This window comes from Canis aureus, chromosome 16, assembly GCF_053574225.1.
Source record: "Canis aureus isolate CA01 chromosome 16, VMU_Caureus_v.1.0, whole genome shotgun sequence".
NCBI lineage: Eukaryota > Metazoa > Chordata > Mammalia > Carnivora > Canidae > Canis > Canis aureus.
In genome coordinates, this window is record NC_135626.1 from 8,175,236 (window position 1) to 8,189,163 (window position 13,928).

General features: G+C 42.7%; 1 protein-coding gene across 5 annotated transcripts in view; it reads left to right on the plus strand.

Annotated features, from left to right (window-relative positions):
- The window catches only part of NUP214 (nucleoporin 214), a 103,450-nt gene that overhangs the window by 19,342 nt on the left and 70,180 nt on the right, over positions 1 to 13,928 (plus strand). For 4 of the 5 annotated variants that reach the window (XM_077851090.1, XM_077851088.1, XM_077851086.1 and 1 more), the window contains 8 exons: positions 2,025 to 2,122; positions 5,067 to 5,153; positions 5,349 to 5,498; positions 6,896 to 7,054; positions 10,027 to 10,130; positions 12,298 to 12,480; positions 13,158 to 13,243; positions 13,340 to 13,423. In XM_077851090.1, the coding sequence (XP_077707216.1) occupies positions 2,025 to 2,122; positions 5,067 to 5,153; positions 5,349 to 5,498; positions 6,896 to 7,054; positions 10,027 to 10,130; positions 12,298 to 12,480; positions 13,158 to 13,243; positions 13,340 to 13,423 (951 nt within the window). The remainder of the gene's footprint in view (positions 1 to 2,024; positions 2,123 to 5,066; positions 5,154 to 5,348; positions 5,499 to 6,895; positions 7,055 to 10,026; positions 10,131 to 12,297; positions 12,481 to 13,157; positions 13,244 to 13,339; positions 13,424 to 13,928) is intronic. The other variant, XM_077851087.1, reaches the window with a different exon arrangement.

Sequence of the window (13,928 nt, forward strand, 5' to 3'; positions counted from 1 at the left end):
CCATAGTCAGACTAGATCATTCATTCTTGCTTCCTATACCTCACACTGATGAGCTCTAACCTTTGTACTCTCAGTTGGGAAGATTGCCGTGGCCGTGGTGCTGCCATGCTTGGCTCTCCCAACATTTTTCATGATGCTAAGTGTGCTTGATGATTCAAAGGAAGTCTCTTGCTGTGTGACATCTGTCTTCATGTGGAGCCTGCCCTATATGAAGGGCAGTTATAGAACAATCCATGAAGTTCCCTTGAGGAGGAAAAGCCTGCAGTGACTTAGGCTTACTGCCTCTGATGGTTGTCCTGTGATTTTCACACCAGCCCTACTGTGAGCAAGTCTATTAAATAAAGATGACAAGTGGAATTGGTTCTCATAACCAAGTTGGATCGAAGGGCATGGTACAACTCCATGACCAGATGTACCTGTTTTTTTTTTTCCTTTCATATTTGCAGAAAGGTTGCATGTACTCTAATGAATACTGTGCCCTCCCTCTGCCAAGACAACACTTGGTAACATTTGGTGCCATATGCTTTGTGTTCTTTTTAGCAAAAATTTTTTTTCTAAAATATTTGAGAGTTAATTGCAGGCACTTCACCCCTAAATGTGTAAGCACGTATCTATTAAATATGGGGGTACGTGATACATTATCACGCTAAGGAGATTTAACCATAATCTACTCTGTAGCCCTCATTGACACTTCTGTAGTTGTCCCAGTAGTGTTCTTTATGGCTTTGTCCCCTCCAGTCAAGGACCATATGTCCTATTTCAGTTTTTCCGTTTTTAGTCTCAGTGTCAAACACTTCTTTGCCATTCTCATATTTCTCCGCATTGATGTTTGTGGAGAGGTCAAGCCAGTGATTTGGGAATAGTCCCTCAATTTGGACTTGATTGTTTCCACACAACGAAATACTATTTGAACGTTTTGGGCAGTAATACCACATAGGTGATGGGTACATACATGTCCCATGACTTTGTTTTGTCCTGATATGAGTAGTGTGAATTTGCTCATGTGGTTAGCATGGTATTTGCCACATCTCTCTCAATTTTTAAGTGGGATATTTTCATGAATGTCAGCTATGATACCTAGCCAGACATGTTTGGGTAACCATTTAGTGTTTGGATGTCAGGAATAATGTTATCTTGGTAAATATTGAGCAGGCATTGAGTTGTGAATTCTTGAAATCCTCTCTCATACCTATCTTCCCTATTGCCCAGGAGAAAAGACTGCCTGTGGAGTTTGCCAAAGTCACCTCATTCTAGGACTTTCTTCCAATTCTGAAAGACATCTGTCTATGACCCAGAAAGTTAAGGAGTCGTGGCTTAGTTTTTTCACATCTATTTTCAGCGTAGGAGAGAAAATTTGAACCATGATGCCCATTCACGATCTCCATTTCCATTGCTTACTACCCAGATCACCCTGCCCTGCCGTCGCCATTATTTAATTCTTAAAGTTTGGAGGGTGCTGGGAATAACACCATGGATCACAGTTCCATTGGCACTCTAGACTCCCTTGGGGATCCTTTCCCTAACAGCTCAGTCAGGTTCTCTGGAGGTGAGGTTTGGGTGTGAATTTTTAGTGTGTTTGTTTTTTAAAAGCTCTCTGAGTGATTCTAATGTGCAAAAGAGCAGGGCTTGTTCTAGAAGCTTCCAGGAGGGCCGTGAAGACTCTTATGAGTTCTACAAGGTACTGGGATTATTTAAACTTGTCCCTGGTTCCCAGAGATGCAGCAGGAGTCTCTGGGGAGTAAGGATGGGCCAGGGAGCCTCCTGGGCCTACACCTACAAACAGAGATATTCCAGTTATACATGCTTTATAAAAGTGCCTTGCATTTAAAAATATAGCTTTTTTTTTTTCATTATCTAGGAATAGGCCTGACAAAACTAGGTGTCACTCTTGGTAACAAAAATCATAGAAGGGCGACCGGGGACACTGAGAAGCTTATTTTTTTTAGCTTTGAGGAAAGGACACATATGCTGAGAGAAATAATGACAAGAAATACTATCTGTTTTCACTGACCTCTTATTTCCAGCAGGGCGGTCTGCTCAGGGCAGCCCAAGCCCAGTGCCCTCAATGGTACAGAAGTCACCCAGGATAACCCCTCCAGTGGCAAAGTCAGGCTCTCCTCAGGTATGTTTAAACCTAGCTTCCAATAGTGTGTGTATTCATCTACTGCCCCTATCATGCATGTTTATCATAAAGTGGGCTTTCATGTTTTAGAATTCATCCCTTTGAAATAGTACTGAGGGCTGTGTGTTGGGAAATACTAAAGTATGAACTTGGAACATTTGTAATGTGTGCTCCCAAAAGCCATTTACCTCAACCCCAGAGCCATAGTATTGTTGTCTCTGCTGGTTCCTGAGATTGTCCATACTGTGCTATTCACTTTGTTGTAATCTCTTTCTGTCTCAAGACTGTAGCACCTGCTTTTTATCTCCTTCCCAAAGTAACTGAGAAATCTATCCAGTGCCCTCCTTCTCTGTGCTTTCCAGAACATCTCAGTTTATCCATAACATCTTATTTTACTGAATTTTTTTACTGGCACATAATACACACAGGAAAATAAAAGTATTCCCATATACCAGCTGAGTATGCCTTGGTAACCAACACTCAGATCAAGAAGTGGCACATCACCAGGACCCTAGAATCCTCTCTCCTGTGTGCCCTTTTAGTTATTCCCCTTGATAAAAGGGCTACCTGCTATGATTTCTGACATTGGAGCTTAGTTTGGCCAGTTTGTACCTTCTCTAAATTGGAATCATACAGTATATAAGAATACAGTATGTATTCTTGTATCTGGCAGTTTGACTCAACGTTATGTTTGTGAGATTGACCCATATCACTGTGACTGTGTGGAGTTCATTGGGTGGTTATACTATAAATATTTATTCTAGCCATGACAGACATCTGACGAGCCTCCAGGTTTCAGTTATTACAAATAGCATTGCTGTGAGCGTGCTAGTTGAGAGGTCTGTGGGTGAATATACATATGCATTTCCGTTGGAGTACACCGAGGAGTGGATTTGCTGGGTCATAGAACATATGTGTATGTTTCTCTTTCGTAAGTGCCCGCTGGGAGTATATGAGGGCCCAGCTGCTCCGTATCCTCATCGGTCTTTTTTATTTTCATTTCTTATTGTTGTATTTTTAGTTTTAATTAGTATTTCCCTGGTGACCTCAGAATTGAATATCTTCTTTAATGGGATATCTGTTCTTATATCTGTTATCTATTTTTCTATGGGGTTGTCTGTCTTTCTACTGATTTCTTTCAGAGTTCCTTGTTGGGTACACTCAAGCATGTGCACACACACATAATGCAAATGCTTTAATTGCTTTTTCTGTTCATGGTTTCTTTTGATAACAAGTTTTTAATATAGTTCAGTATATCACCTTTTCTTTTATGATTAGTGCTTTTTGTGTTCTGTTTAGATAGTCTGGTTCCAAGGTCAAAAAGATGTTTTCCTGTGTTTTTCCAAAAGCTTTATTTTCATGTTTAGATTTACAGTCTGTCACCTCAGTTTCTTATTATGGTTTAACTTAAAGAGAATTTTATGTCACTTTCCCACTTGATGGGATGCGTTCCCTGGGGACCAGAGTCGGGTTTTTCTTTCCGTTTCCCAGCCAACCCCATTCCTGCCCTCAACACAACCGCACAGGGCACACAGTAAATGCCCCACTTAGAGGTCTAGTTTTTGGCATAATCCTTGACATGTGGGACTTGTTACATAAATGCTTGCTGTTTTACGGGGTGCATAGTAAATGCCCAGCTTATAGGTTTAGCTTTTGGCATAGTGCATGACACAAGGTATTTATTAGGTAAATGCTTGCTATTTTAATGATTGCTAATGCAGTCTAAATATGCTCTATATGGTAATTGCTATAGTTATTAAATAATCTAAAAGCCATTTCAAGTTATAATGTCTCTACAGCAGAATTCTTGATTTCTCTCTTCCCCAGAGCCTTTTCTGGGTGGTTTGTCAAGCCCCAAACCCAGAAGTCATTCTGGATTCCCTCCCCCTAGTCCTTACTAGCGGAAGATCTCGTCAGCTGTCCTCTGATGGGGCATGTGCGTGGCATAAATCCGCATCTGTCACCCCTTTTAACGTCATATTTTAGACCATTGTCCTCTTTTGCTTCGTTATCCTCCTGACTGGTCTCCTTTCTTCTCTCTTGCTGACATCTCTGCTCGATTTAGCAGCAAGAGGGACATTTTTATTTTATTTTATTTTATTTTATTTTATTTATTTTTTTTATTATTATTTATGATAGTCACACAGAAGAGAGAGAGAGAGAGAGAGAGAGGCAGAGACACAGGCAGAGGGAGAAGCAGGCTCCATGCACCGGGAGCCCGACGTGGGACTTGATCCCGGGTCTCCAGGATCACGCCCTGGGCCAAAGGCAGGCGCCAAACCGCTGCGCCACCCAGGGATCCCAAGAGGGACCTTTTAAATCATAAATCAAGAAACAAACTCCTTGAACTCCAATAGTAGTCTTCCGGCACACTTAGAAAAACAGCCAAGCTCCTTGGGTTAATTGTACTTGACCTGCCCAGGCCTTTCCAGTGGCCCTACTCATTTCATTGGGCCCCAGATTTACTTCATCTCTTGGTTTCCAACATGCCAGATGTCTCCTGCCTTACATTCTTTGCTCTTCTCAGTGTCTGGAAGGTACTTCCCCCAGAACTTACAGAGCTTTCCGCTTTGCCTCGAGGCTAGGTTCAGAGACTGTGCTCTAGGAGGGCGTCCTGGGCCCCCTCTTGTCCAGTAGTGCCCCTTCTCTTAAGTTCCTATTTACTTTTGTCCTGTTGCTATCACCAGCTGGAATGATCTGACTTGTTGGCTTTCTACCTGTTTTGGCCCAGCAAAATGTAAGTGCCATGAGAACAGGGACCTCCTCTATCTTGTTCACCTCTCTCTACACTGTCTAGAACATTCCTAACACAAAGGAGGTATAGATTCAAAAGAACAGGTGAGGGAAGAGTGACTGTATCACAAGTGTGCCAAGCACCGAATCAGCTGCTTCAAGAAGCCATACTGGTGGGGGCACATCTGTCAATCTGTGCTTTCCATTTCAGGCAAAATCACTTCAGCCTCCTGTTTCAGAAAAGCAGGGACATCAGTGGAAAGAGTCAGATCCCGTAATGGCTGGAATCGGGGAGGAGGTAAAGTCATTCCTGCAGATTTTGTGCAGAAGTTGCTCTGACCGTGAGACTGGAGTGGCTCTGAGTGCAGCCTCATGCATGAACTGGCATTCAGCCATGATGCACCCCAGGGGTGTGTGCTCTGTGGGTCCAGAGCAGTGACAGTGCTGCTGTGCCATTCACACCGAGGGGCTTCCTCTTTTGTGGCTTCTGCAGATTGCACACTTTCAGAAGGAGCTGGGGGAGCTGAAAGCCCGGACTTCCAAGGCCTGTTTCCAAGTGGGCACTTCGGAGGAGATGAAGATGCTGCGAACAGAATCTGATGACTTGCACACCTTTCTTTTGGAGATCAAAGAGACCACAGAGGTCTGTGCTTACTGATGTTCTTTCTGAGTTGAATTACACTTCAACAGTTGCTCTCCATGCACTCCATGGGTGTACTTTATTCTTTAAGGACCCTGGTGTTGTTTTTTTCAGAACGATGAGTAGTTTACCTAGGACTGCCCAAGTTCAGGTCCTGTCTTTTTTTTTTTTTTTTTTTTTTTTAAAGATTTTATATTTATTTATTTATGAGAGACAGAGAGTGAGGCAGAGACACAGGCAGAGGGAGAAGCAGGCTCCATGCAGGGAGTCCGACGTTGGACTCGATCTTGGGCCCCTAGGATCACACCCCAGGCTGAAGGCAGCGCTAAACCGCTGGACCAGCGGGGCTGCCCTGGGTCCTGTCTTCAGCACTTAACACATTATGTGACATTAGGCAAGTTAATGTAGCTACTCTAGGTTTTAGTGTTCTCCTATAGAAAATAGAATAATAATAGTTCTACCCCATTGACACACACCAGCCATTCCATAAAAGTCTATTATAGTCACTAGTTTAGGTATATTTGAAAATTTACCATATTTTGTAATAAATTGCTTGGTTACAGAGTTAGGTTGAAGAGCATGTACAATATAAAAATATCAAGTATTTGTTGTTAATAGTATGTACTATGTTACTATTATTACTGCTTACTCTGTGCCAGGCACTGTGTTATCTCACTGAATCCTCAAACTGTCCTGTTTGGTAGGTGCTATTGCTCTGTGTCTCTCGCAAGTCAGGCATCTGAAGCATAGAGAAGTGAAATAATTTGCCCAAAGCTACCCAGTTACAGTGTGTCAGTCCCAGACTGTCTGCCGCCAGAACCCTACACTTCTGTTTTTGTTTTTTAAGATTTTATTTATTTATTCATGAGAATACACAGAGAGGAGAGAGAGAGAGAGGCAGAGACACAGGCAGAGGGAGAAGCAGGCTCCATGCAGGGAGCCCGACGTGGGACTCGATCCCGGGTCTCCAGGATCACGTCCTAGGCTGAAGGCAGCGCTAAACCGCTGAGCCACCCGGGCTGCCCCAGAACCCTACTCTTAAAGCATGCTGGGAAAGACGAGAGTTCTGCAGGGTGTCAGCAGTGGTTGTCTTCAGGTACCATCACATTCTTTGGTACCATCAGTGTTCCATCAGTTCTTCCTACTCTCTGAGTTTCTGGTCATTAGAGTATGTGTTTTTTTCAATGAGGAGGAAAAAAATAATTTTTAAAAAGTGAATATTTGTATTTTTCTTACTAAGCAGTGAACTACTTTTTTGTATGAATTTCTTTTTATATACTCACAGGTGCATCATGTAAACTACTTGAGAAACACCCAACAGTTGTCCTTGATCCAGACAAAAAGGTTTATTTCTCAGAAATATCACTCCTTGTCTCAATATGTCCTTGTACCTTTTCTAGTCTCTTCATGGAGATATCAGTACCCTGAAAACGACTTTACTTGAGGGCTTTGCTGGTGTTGAAGAAGCCAGAGAACAAAACGAGAGGGATTGTGACTCTGGGTATCTGCACTTGCTCTATAAGAGACCATTGGATCCCAAGAGTGAAGCCCAGCTCCAGGTAGGAGAATCCAGTCCAAATGAGCTGTTTATTTCTCTTATTTAAGATTTTATTTATTTATTTGAGAGAGAGAGGGAGGGAGAAGCAGGCTCCCCACTGAGCAGGGAGACCAATACGGGGCTCAGTGCCAGGTCTTTGGGATCATGACCCGAGCTGAAAGCAGGCATTCAACTGGCTAAGCCACCCAGGCACCCCTGTTTTTTTTTTTTTTCCTTAAGATTTTATTTATTTGAGAGAGAGCCAGAGCGTGTGCAAAAGCAGAGGGGAGGGGCAAAGGAAGTGGGAAGAGCAGGGAGCCAGACATTGGGCTTTATCCTAGGACCCCTCAGATCATGACCTGAGCCAAAGGCAGATGCTTAACCAACTGAGCCAAGGCATCCCCCCTCCCCGCCCCAAGTGAGCTGTTTGAAACAAATTCCTACAAGTCAGTTCTCCTTTGTGACGTTTTGATTCGGATACCTGCCCTTAGGAAGTTGTTGCCTGTGAATAATTTGCCGCTTTCCATGGATGTCCTTGGCTGTGACAAAGAAAAGAGCACTTCTCCACTTCATGTTTTTTTAGGATTAAAACTGACATTAGAATTCTTTCTTTTTATTTATTTATTTATTTTTTAAGATTTATTTGCTTATTCATGAGAGACAGAGAGAGAGAGAGAGAGAGAGAGGCAAAGACCTAGGCAGAGGGAGAAGCAGGTTCCATGCAGGGAGCCTGACGTGGGACGCGATCCTGGGTCTCCAGGATCAGGCCCCAGGCTAAAGGCAGCACTAAACCGCTGAGCCACTCAGGCTGCCCTGACGTTAGAATTCTTGATTAAACTTTAAGTTTGGTAGAAAGCATACTGTGGAAAAAATGAATTTAAAAATATATTTATCAAATCATGTATAATAAGATTTCATGTTGCAACCACTCGTTGAGCACTAAGTACTGTGCTGGGTGTTTTTTGCACATTATTTCTAGGCTTCAAAACCAACTGCTCTGCAAGATGAGAGTTACTGATCCCATTATACAGATAAGGGAGTTGGGCCCCATGGTCTAAGGAGCTTGCCCATTATGATGATGTTAATAAGAGTGGAACCAGAGCCAAAGCTGCATCTGCTGGGCCTCTTTCCTGTACACCATACTTCAACATACTTCTCTCATTTATTCATAATTATTCTCTGTTGTAGCAAAATCTGATTTTTGTTTTCATCTTTTAGTTTACTGAAAATTGTCGCGTCGTAAACTTTAGTAGGGTCACCTCCTCCTCCCTCCTCGCATTTCCCCAAAGCCCTGGTAGGAAAGTGTGCATGGGTGGCCGCTCTGAACTTCCTTACCTAAGATGTGAGAAGTGTGTGAGTGTGACGAATCCCCTCCTGTCTTGAGAGTTTGACACTGTGGATTCCTCACTTTCTGCCATTTCCACCCCTTACCTGTCAACTGACTGATAGTAGGAAAATAATCCTTCTCCTGGAGAGGCTGAGGAACCCCTGCTGTGTCTCTCAGCCCTTTGGTGTTGCTGGAGGACTGTGGGTGTTTACTATCTTAGCAAGACAGAGCAGGCTCCCTGCCCGCCCCTCATCAAATTACCCATCTCAGTGTTGCATCTAGATACACTTCATTTCTTCTTGTGTTTTCACCTCTTGCTGTGTGTCCAAACTAAAGAAAACTATGCAGCTTTGGGGAAACACTTTCCTCATTCAAAAGGAAATGCTATTCTTTTTTGCACAGTACTAAGCTGATAATAATAGCTAGCATTGAGTACATATTATGTACAAGAAAAGGATAAGGAAACAGATACTGAAACTGTGCAGGAGTCACCATGAATAGATGCTGGGCCTGGAGTCTGGTACAGAGCCTGCACTCTTGACCAGTGCACTGTGCCCTGCCATCCCTGCAGCTGATAAGTAGTAGTAGAAAAGGGACATATAAACATAATGTGGGCTCTGTTGCTATGGCATTGCTGCAGATGAGGGAGTAGCTAAGCCACAGAAGAAGTATCTGTGAGAGGCCTTAAAAGAGAAGTTGGCTTTTCTGGTAGACAGAGTGGGAGGGCACTCAGAAGCAGCAGTGCTCGCGAGCACCTAAGACCTGGTGGCACCTTGAGTTGCTTGCAGCAAAGAACCTCCCTGCATCCATTCGAGTAGTGAGTTGCAATTTATACTTGATGCTAAGATTACTGCTACTTCCTGAAATCAGCCTGGCTCTTTTTATTTTTTTATTTTATTTTAATTTATTTATTCATGTACAACACAGAGACAGAGAGGCAGAGACACAGGCAGAGGGAGAAGCAGGCTCCATGCAGGGAGCCTGATGTGGGACTCGATCCTGGGTCTCCAGGATCACGCCCTGGGCTGCAGGCGGCGCTAAACCGCTGAGCCACCCGGGCTGCCCTGGACTGAATTCTTTAATTTTAAAGAAAATTACCACAGGCCTAAAATAAATAGGTGTGAATTTTAGTTAATGATCAATTCCATTTCTAGTGCTGATACTATTCTTTGAGAAGAGATGAGTTTTTCTCAACTGGTAAGAAGACTGTGTGTCCTGTGCTAAGAATAGGTTCAGATTTATTTTCAGCACTTTTGGAGGATAATTTTGTCTGTATTACATTTAATTTCATGGGTGGGAGAGCAAAAGCTGAATGGCTGTGCTGTTGGAACCACTGAGTGCAGTGGAAAGTTCCTAGAGCATGTTGAGTTACTTTATAGGAGCTGACAAATGAGAATAAGCAACAGTATTTGTTCCCTGGAGCCCGAGGCCAGCACATACAATCTGTTTCCTTGTGCTTTGTAACCGCTTCTCTGTCACAGTTAAAAAGGTTGGATTCTGTTGTTTTGTTTTAATTATATGTTCTAATGATTATATGAAAGCCTCTTGTGTTTTCTTTGTTATGGCTCTCAGTATAAAAAATATTGCAAAATTATTTTGATTGTTTCAATACACCCTCCTCCAAGCTACTGGAAAACTCATTTGCTTTCTCATTTTTTTTCTTGTAGGAAATTCGGCGCCTTCATCAATATGTGAAATTCGCTGTCCAAGATGTGAATGATGTGCTAGACTTAGAATGGGATCGACATTTGGAACAAAAGAGAAAACAAAAGTGAGCGAGGGCTATCTACCACGGGTTGCAGGAGATACTCTATAGCCTTTTTAAAAGATGATTTAAGGGCATTGATTTAAAAACCTTAAAATTCATTCTCTTTGACCCAGTCACTATATTTCTAGAAATTTGTTGTACAGATACAATAACAACATTTGCAGCAATTTACATGAAAGAATTCACATTGCAGCAAAATTTACAACAGTGAAAAATTAAATTCAACTTACTATGTAGAAGTTAGAGGAGTGGTCAGATAAGTCTGGTCACATTTCACATTTTTTTTCTTAATGCAGAATATTATGTAATCACTCATTTCTTTTTTTACAAAAAAATATTAAATATATTTTGTGGGGCAGCGGTTTAGCGCCGCCTGCGGCCCAGGGTGTGATCCTGTAGACCCAGGATCAAGTTCCACGTTGGGCTTCCTGCATGGAGCCTGCTTCTCCCTCTGCCTGTGTCTCTGCCCCCTCCTCTCTCTCTCTCCCTCTCTTTCTCTGAATAAATAAATTTTAAAAATAAATAAATAAATATATTTTGTGTATTAAGTGAAATTTACAAAATAGGTAATCATATAATGGTAATTATTAAATCCAACATAGGGAAAGGTAAGACAAAAATCATACTGGATGATCTCTGGAAATCTAGACAAGAGGCTAGAAATAAATTTCACAATATTTGGTTATATCTGGGAGATGGGATAAGAGGGATTTTTCTTTTATACTTTTCTGTATATTCTAAATCTTCTTGTTAAGGAAACATTCCTAATTAGTGTGGATAAGTTAGAAGGAAGAGAAGAAGAAAGGCACAGGAAAACCTTGTTACTACCCTGGTCTTCTGTGCCCAGATGTTTTGTTGTATGTCATCTGTTTTCCTAAAGGAATAGAAAGCAGTACATCATGAGAACAGTGAGGTACCCGCAGGAAAGCCGAGAAACAGATCAGCCTCAAAATGCTCAGTTTCTGAACCACTTACACCTGATGAGTGTGATTAGCCCTGTAAAGAAACAACCAGGAAATGATCTGTTTACTTGTTTATGAAGTTGTGGGATCACAGAACTTGCAAGTGGGACAAGCTGGGTGTGATGGCAGGGGCTGGGTTACAATGTGCTTAAAATTCAGTAAACAGAATTTAATACATTATATTGTACAACAGGGTGGAAGGCTTTGTACCTGAATTGAGAGCCTCCATTTGGAGCATAGATAGGGGAAGGTAGAGGTGAGCATTGAGCTGTAGGTGCTGGTCAGGGGGAGGATTCTGTGCCTGGGCACTTGTCCCCTGGGCAGTTGGACCCCATTAGAGATTTCACAGCTCACTGCACTGGTTCTGAATTCACATTCAATTGCATGGGAGGGAATGGCTTGACCCAACAGCAGGAGCCTTCTGTTCTGTGTGACAGATGGATTTCTCTCTGCTAATTAATAAATTGGCTTCTTAGAAAGTGTATGATGCTAACAGAGAAACTGGGCTTTTTCTCCTTCATGACAACCATGGATTTTCCACTTTGTATGTCTTTTTTTAAAAGTTCCTTTTCTGCAGAGATTTAAGTTCATAAATTTATAGTTTTCTAGCACATCTCTGTCTTTTGAGTCTTTCTGAATATTGCTGTACCCTACTGAAATGCCTTCTTAAAAATTTATGTTGAACTGCCCTGTCACCGGAAAGAAAGGGACCGTTGTTCCTTTCTTGTTTTAGATCCTTCAAGTGGGGTACCTTAACTCCCTGTTGCCAAACTGAGTGCTTATCTCCATGTTTCTTCACAGCACTCTAAAGAAGTGACTCCTCCTCATAGACCTCTAGTGGACCCCAGGGCTTTTCTTTTTAGTGTAACTTACATGCAGAAAAATACACAAACCTTAAGTATATAGCTGAATGTATCACCTCTCCCCCCTGTTTTTAACTCTGTCTCCCATCCTTTTCTTCCCTGGAGCCTCTGTGAGGTTTGGTCTGATTATGCCATCTTTTGCTACAGGCTCAGCCTGCTTACCCTAAGCTTCTCCTTCCTCATCCTGTATTATCCTTGTAAAGCTTTCATCGAAACCCTTTTTATGTTCTGGTTAATTTACCATTGCCGCTTGACCACTGGGTGTTCTACATTTTGTTCTTTCACTGTTAGAGTTGTAGTATTTGGACCATTCATGTCAAATTCTTTCTTTCTTGCTGTCCACAGGCGCTTGCTTGTGCCAGAGCGAGAAACACTATTTAACACCCTAGCCAACAACCGGGAAATCATCAACCAACAGAGGAAGAGGTTGAATCACCTGGTGGACAGTCTCCAGCAGCTCCGTCTCTATAACCAAACCTCCCAGTGGAGCCTTCCCTCGGATGTCACCTCCCAGAGCGGCACTCCTGGGTGTGCAGGGAAATGGGCCTGTCCGTGGTGCTGGCGCTTGATGAATGTGGTTGAAGGGCAAATAACCATTTTGGGGTCAGGTGTAAAAGTCGCAGAGTAGTTCAGATGTGGGTGTGCAGGTGACTCTGCTGTCACCTGTGTGAATCTGGTCAGGTTTCTCACCCTCTGTGATCCTTTGTTCCTTTGCCTAAAACATGGGAATAGCAATAACTGCCTCCGGGGATTATTGGAGAGGTAAATTAAGTGTGCCAGATGAAATAGGTGCCAATAGACGATGGCAGATTTTATAGAGATGTTGTTGTTCTTTTGAAAATTAACTGGTAGAATTAGGTGGACTAACGTGTCTAGAAGCTCAGGCTTACCATTTTGTTTGAGTAGAAACTTTCAGACTGTTTACCCCTGAAGTTACCAGGGTATTTGTATGTTTTTCCCTCTAGGCTGAATGTATACATCCTGGTTGCCCTTTGTACTAAAGCGCTTTTAGTGCTGCGTTTGCTGGGAGGTAGGGAGCAGGGTGTAATGTTGAGATTGTAATCTCTTTCCTTTTGAATTGGTTATGTTGATTGATGGGTCAGATTTCCCATCTCTATATTAAGGAGGCTTTCATCTCTGGCACTTACATTTGGGGAGATTTCTCAGGTCATAGTTGATTTGTAGGTAACACGATCCTCTTTTAGTTTTGACAGTGATCTCGAGAGTCTTCGTAATGCTTTGTTGAAAACTACCATAGAATCTCACACCAAGCCCTTGTCCAGAGTGCCAGGTAAACACATTCTCATCTTCAACTCTCTGTATTCCCTTTTATTGACGTCTTAAAATCCAAGTCTGAAGCATTTATGGGTTCATGTATTTCTTGCAGCTAAGCTGTCCCCTGTGAAACAAACCCAACTGAGAAACTTCTTGGCCAAGAGAAAGACCCCCCCAGTGAGATCCACTGCTCCAGGTAAAGGGAACTGGTCCTGCATTTTTTTAGCATAAAACATGCTATACCTGGTATGGAAGTAGAATGGAAGGAGGAGTCTATGAGTGTATCCATGTTTGCGTGTCTGTGTTTTCCTGTAGTTCTTAATAGGAAATAGAGAAAGTGTCCCCAGAATCTGTTGTCCATCTGAATATTGGAGTAGTGAGCAGCTTAGACATACTGAACAAAGCAGTTGAAGGTAGGTGCTGTGGCTCTGACACTGCTCCATCGTTCTTTGGTTATGTGGTGGTAATTCCCAAGGGTTTAGAGGAGGCTGAGCTGGTGCCAGGGATCCAGGCCTCCTCTTTGGAGATGCTTTACTTGTCTAATTTGTATGGGGGTTTTGGGCAGCCTGGGTGGCTCAGCAGTTTAGCACCACCTTCAGCCCAGGGTGTGATCCTGGAGACCTGGGATCGAGTCCCACATCAGGCTCCCTGCATGGATCCTGCTTCTCCCTCTGCCTGTGTCTCTGCCTCTCTTTCTCTCT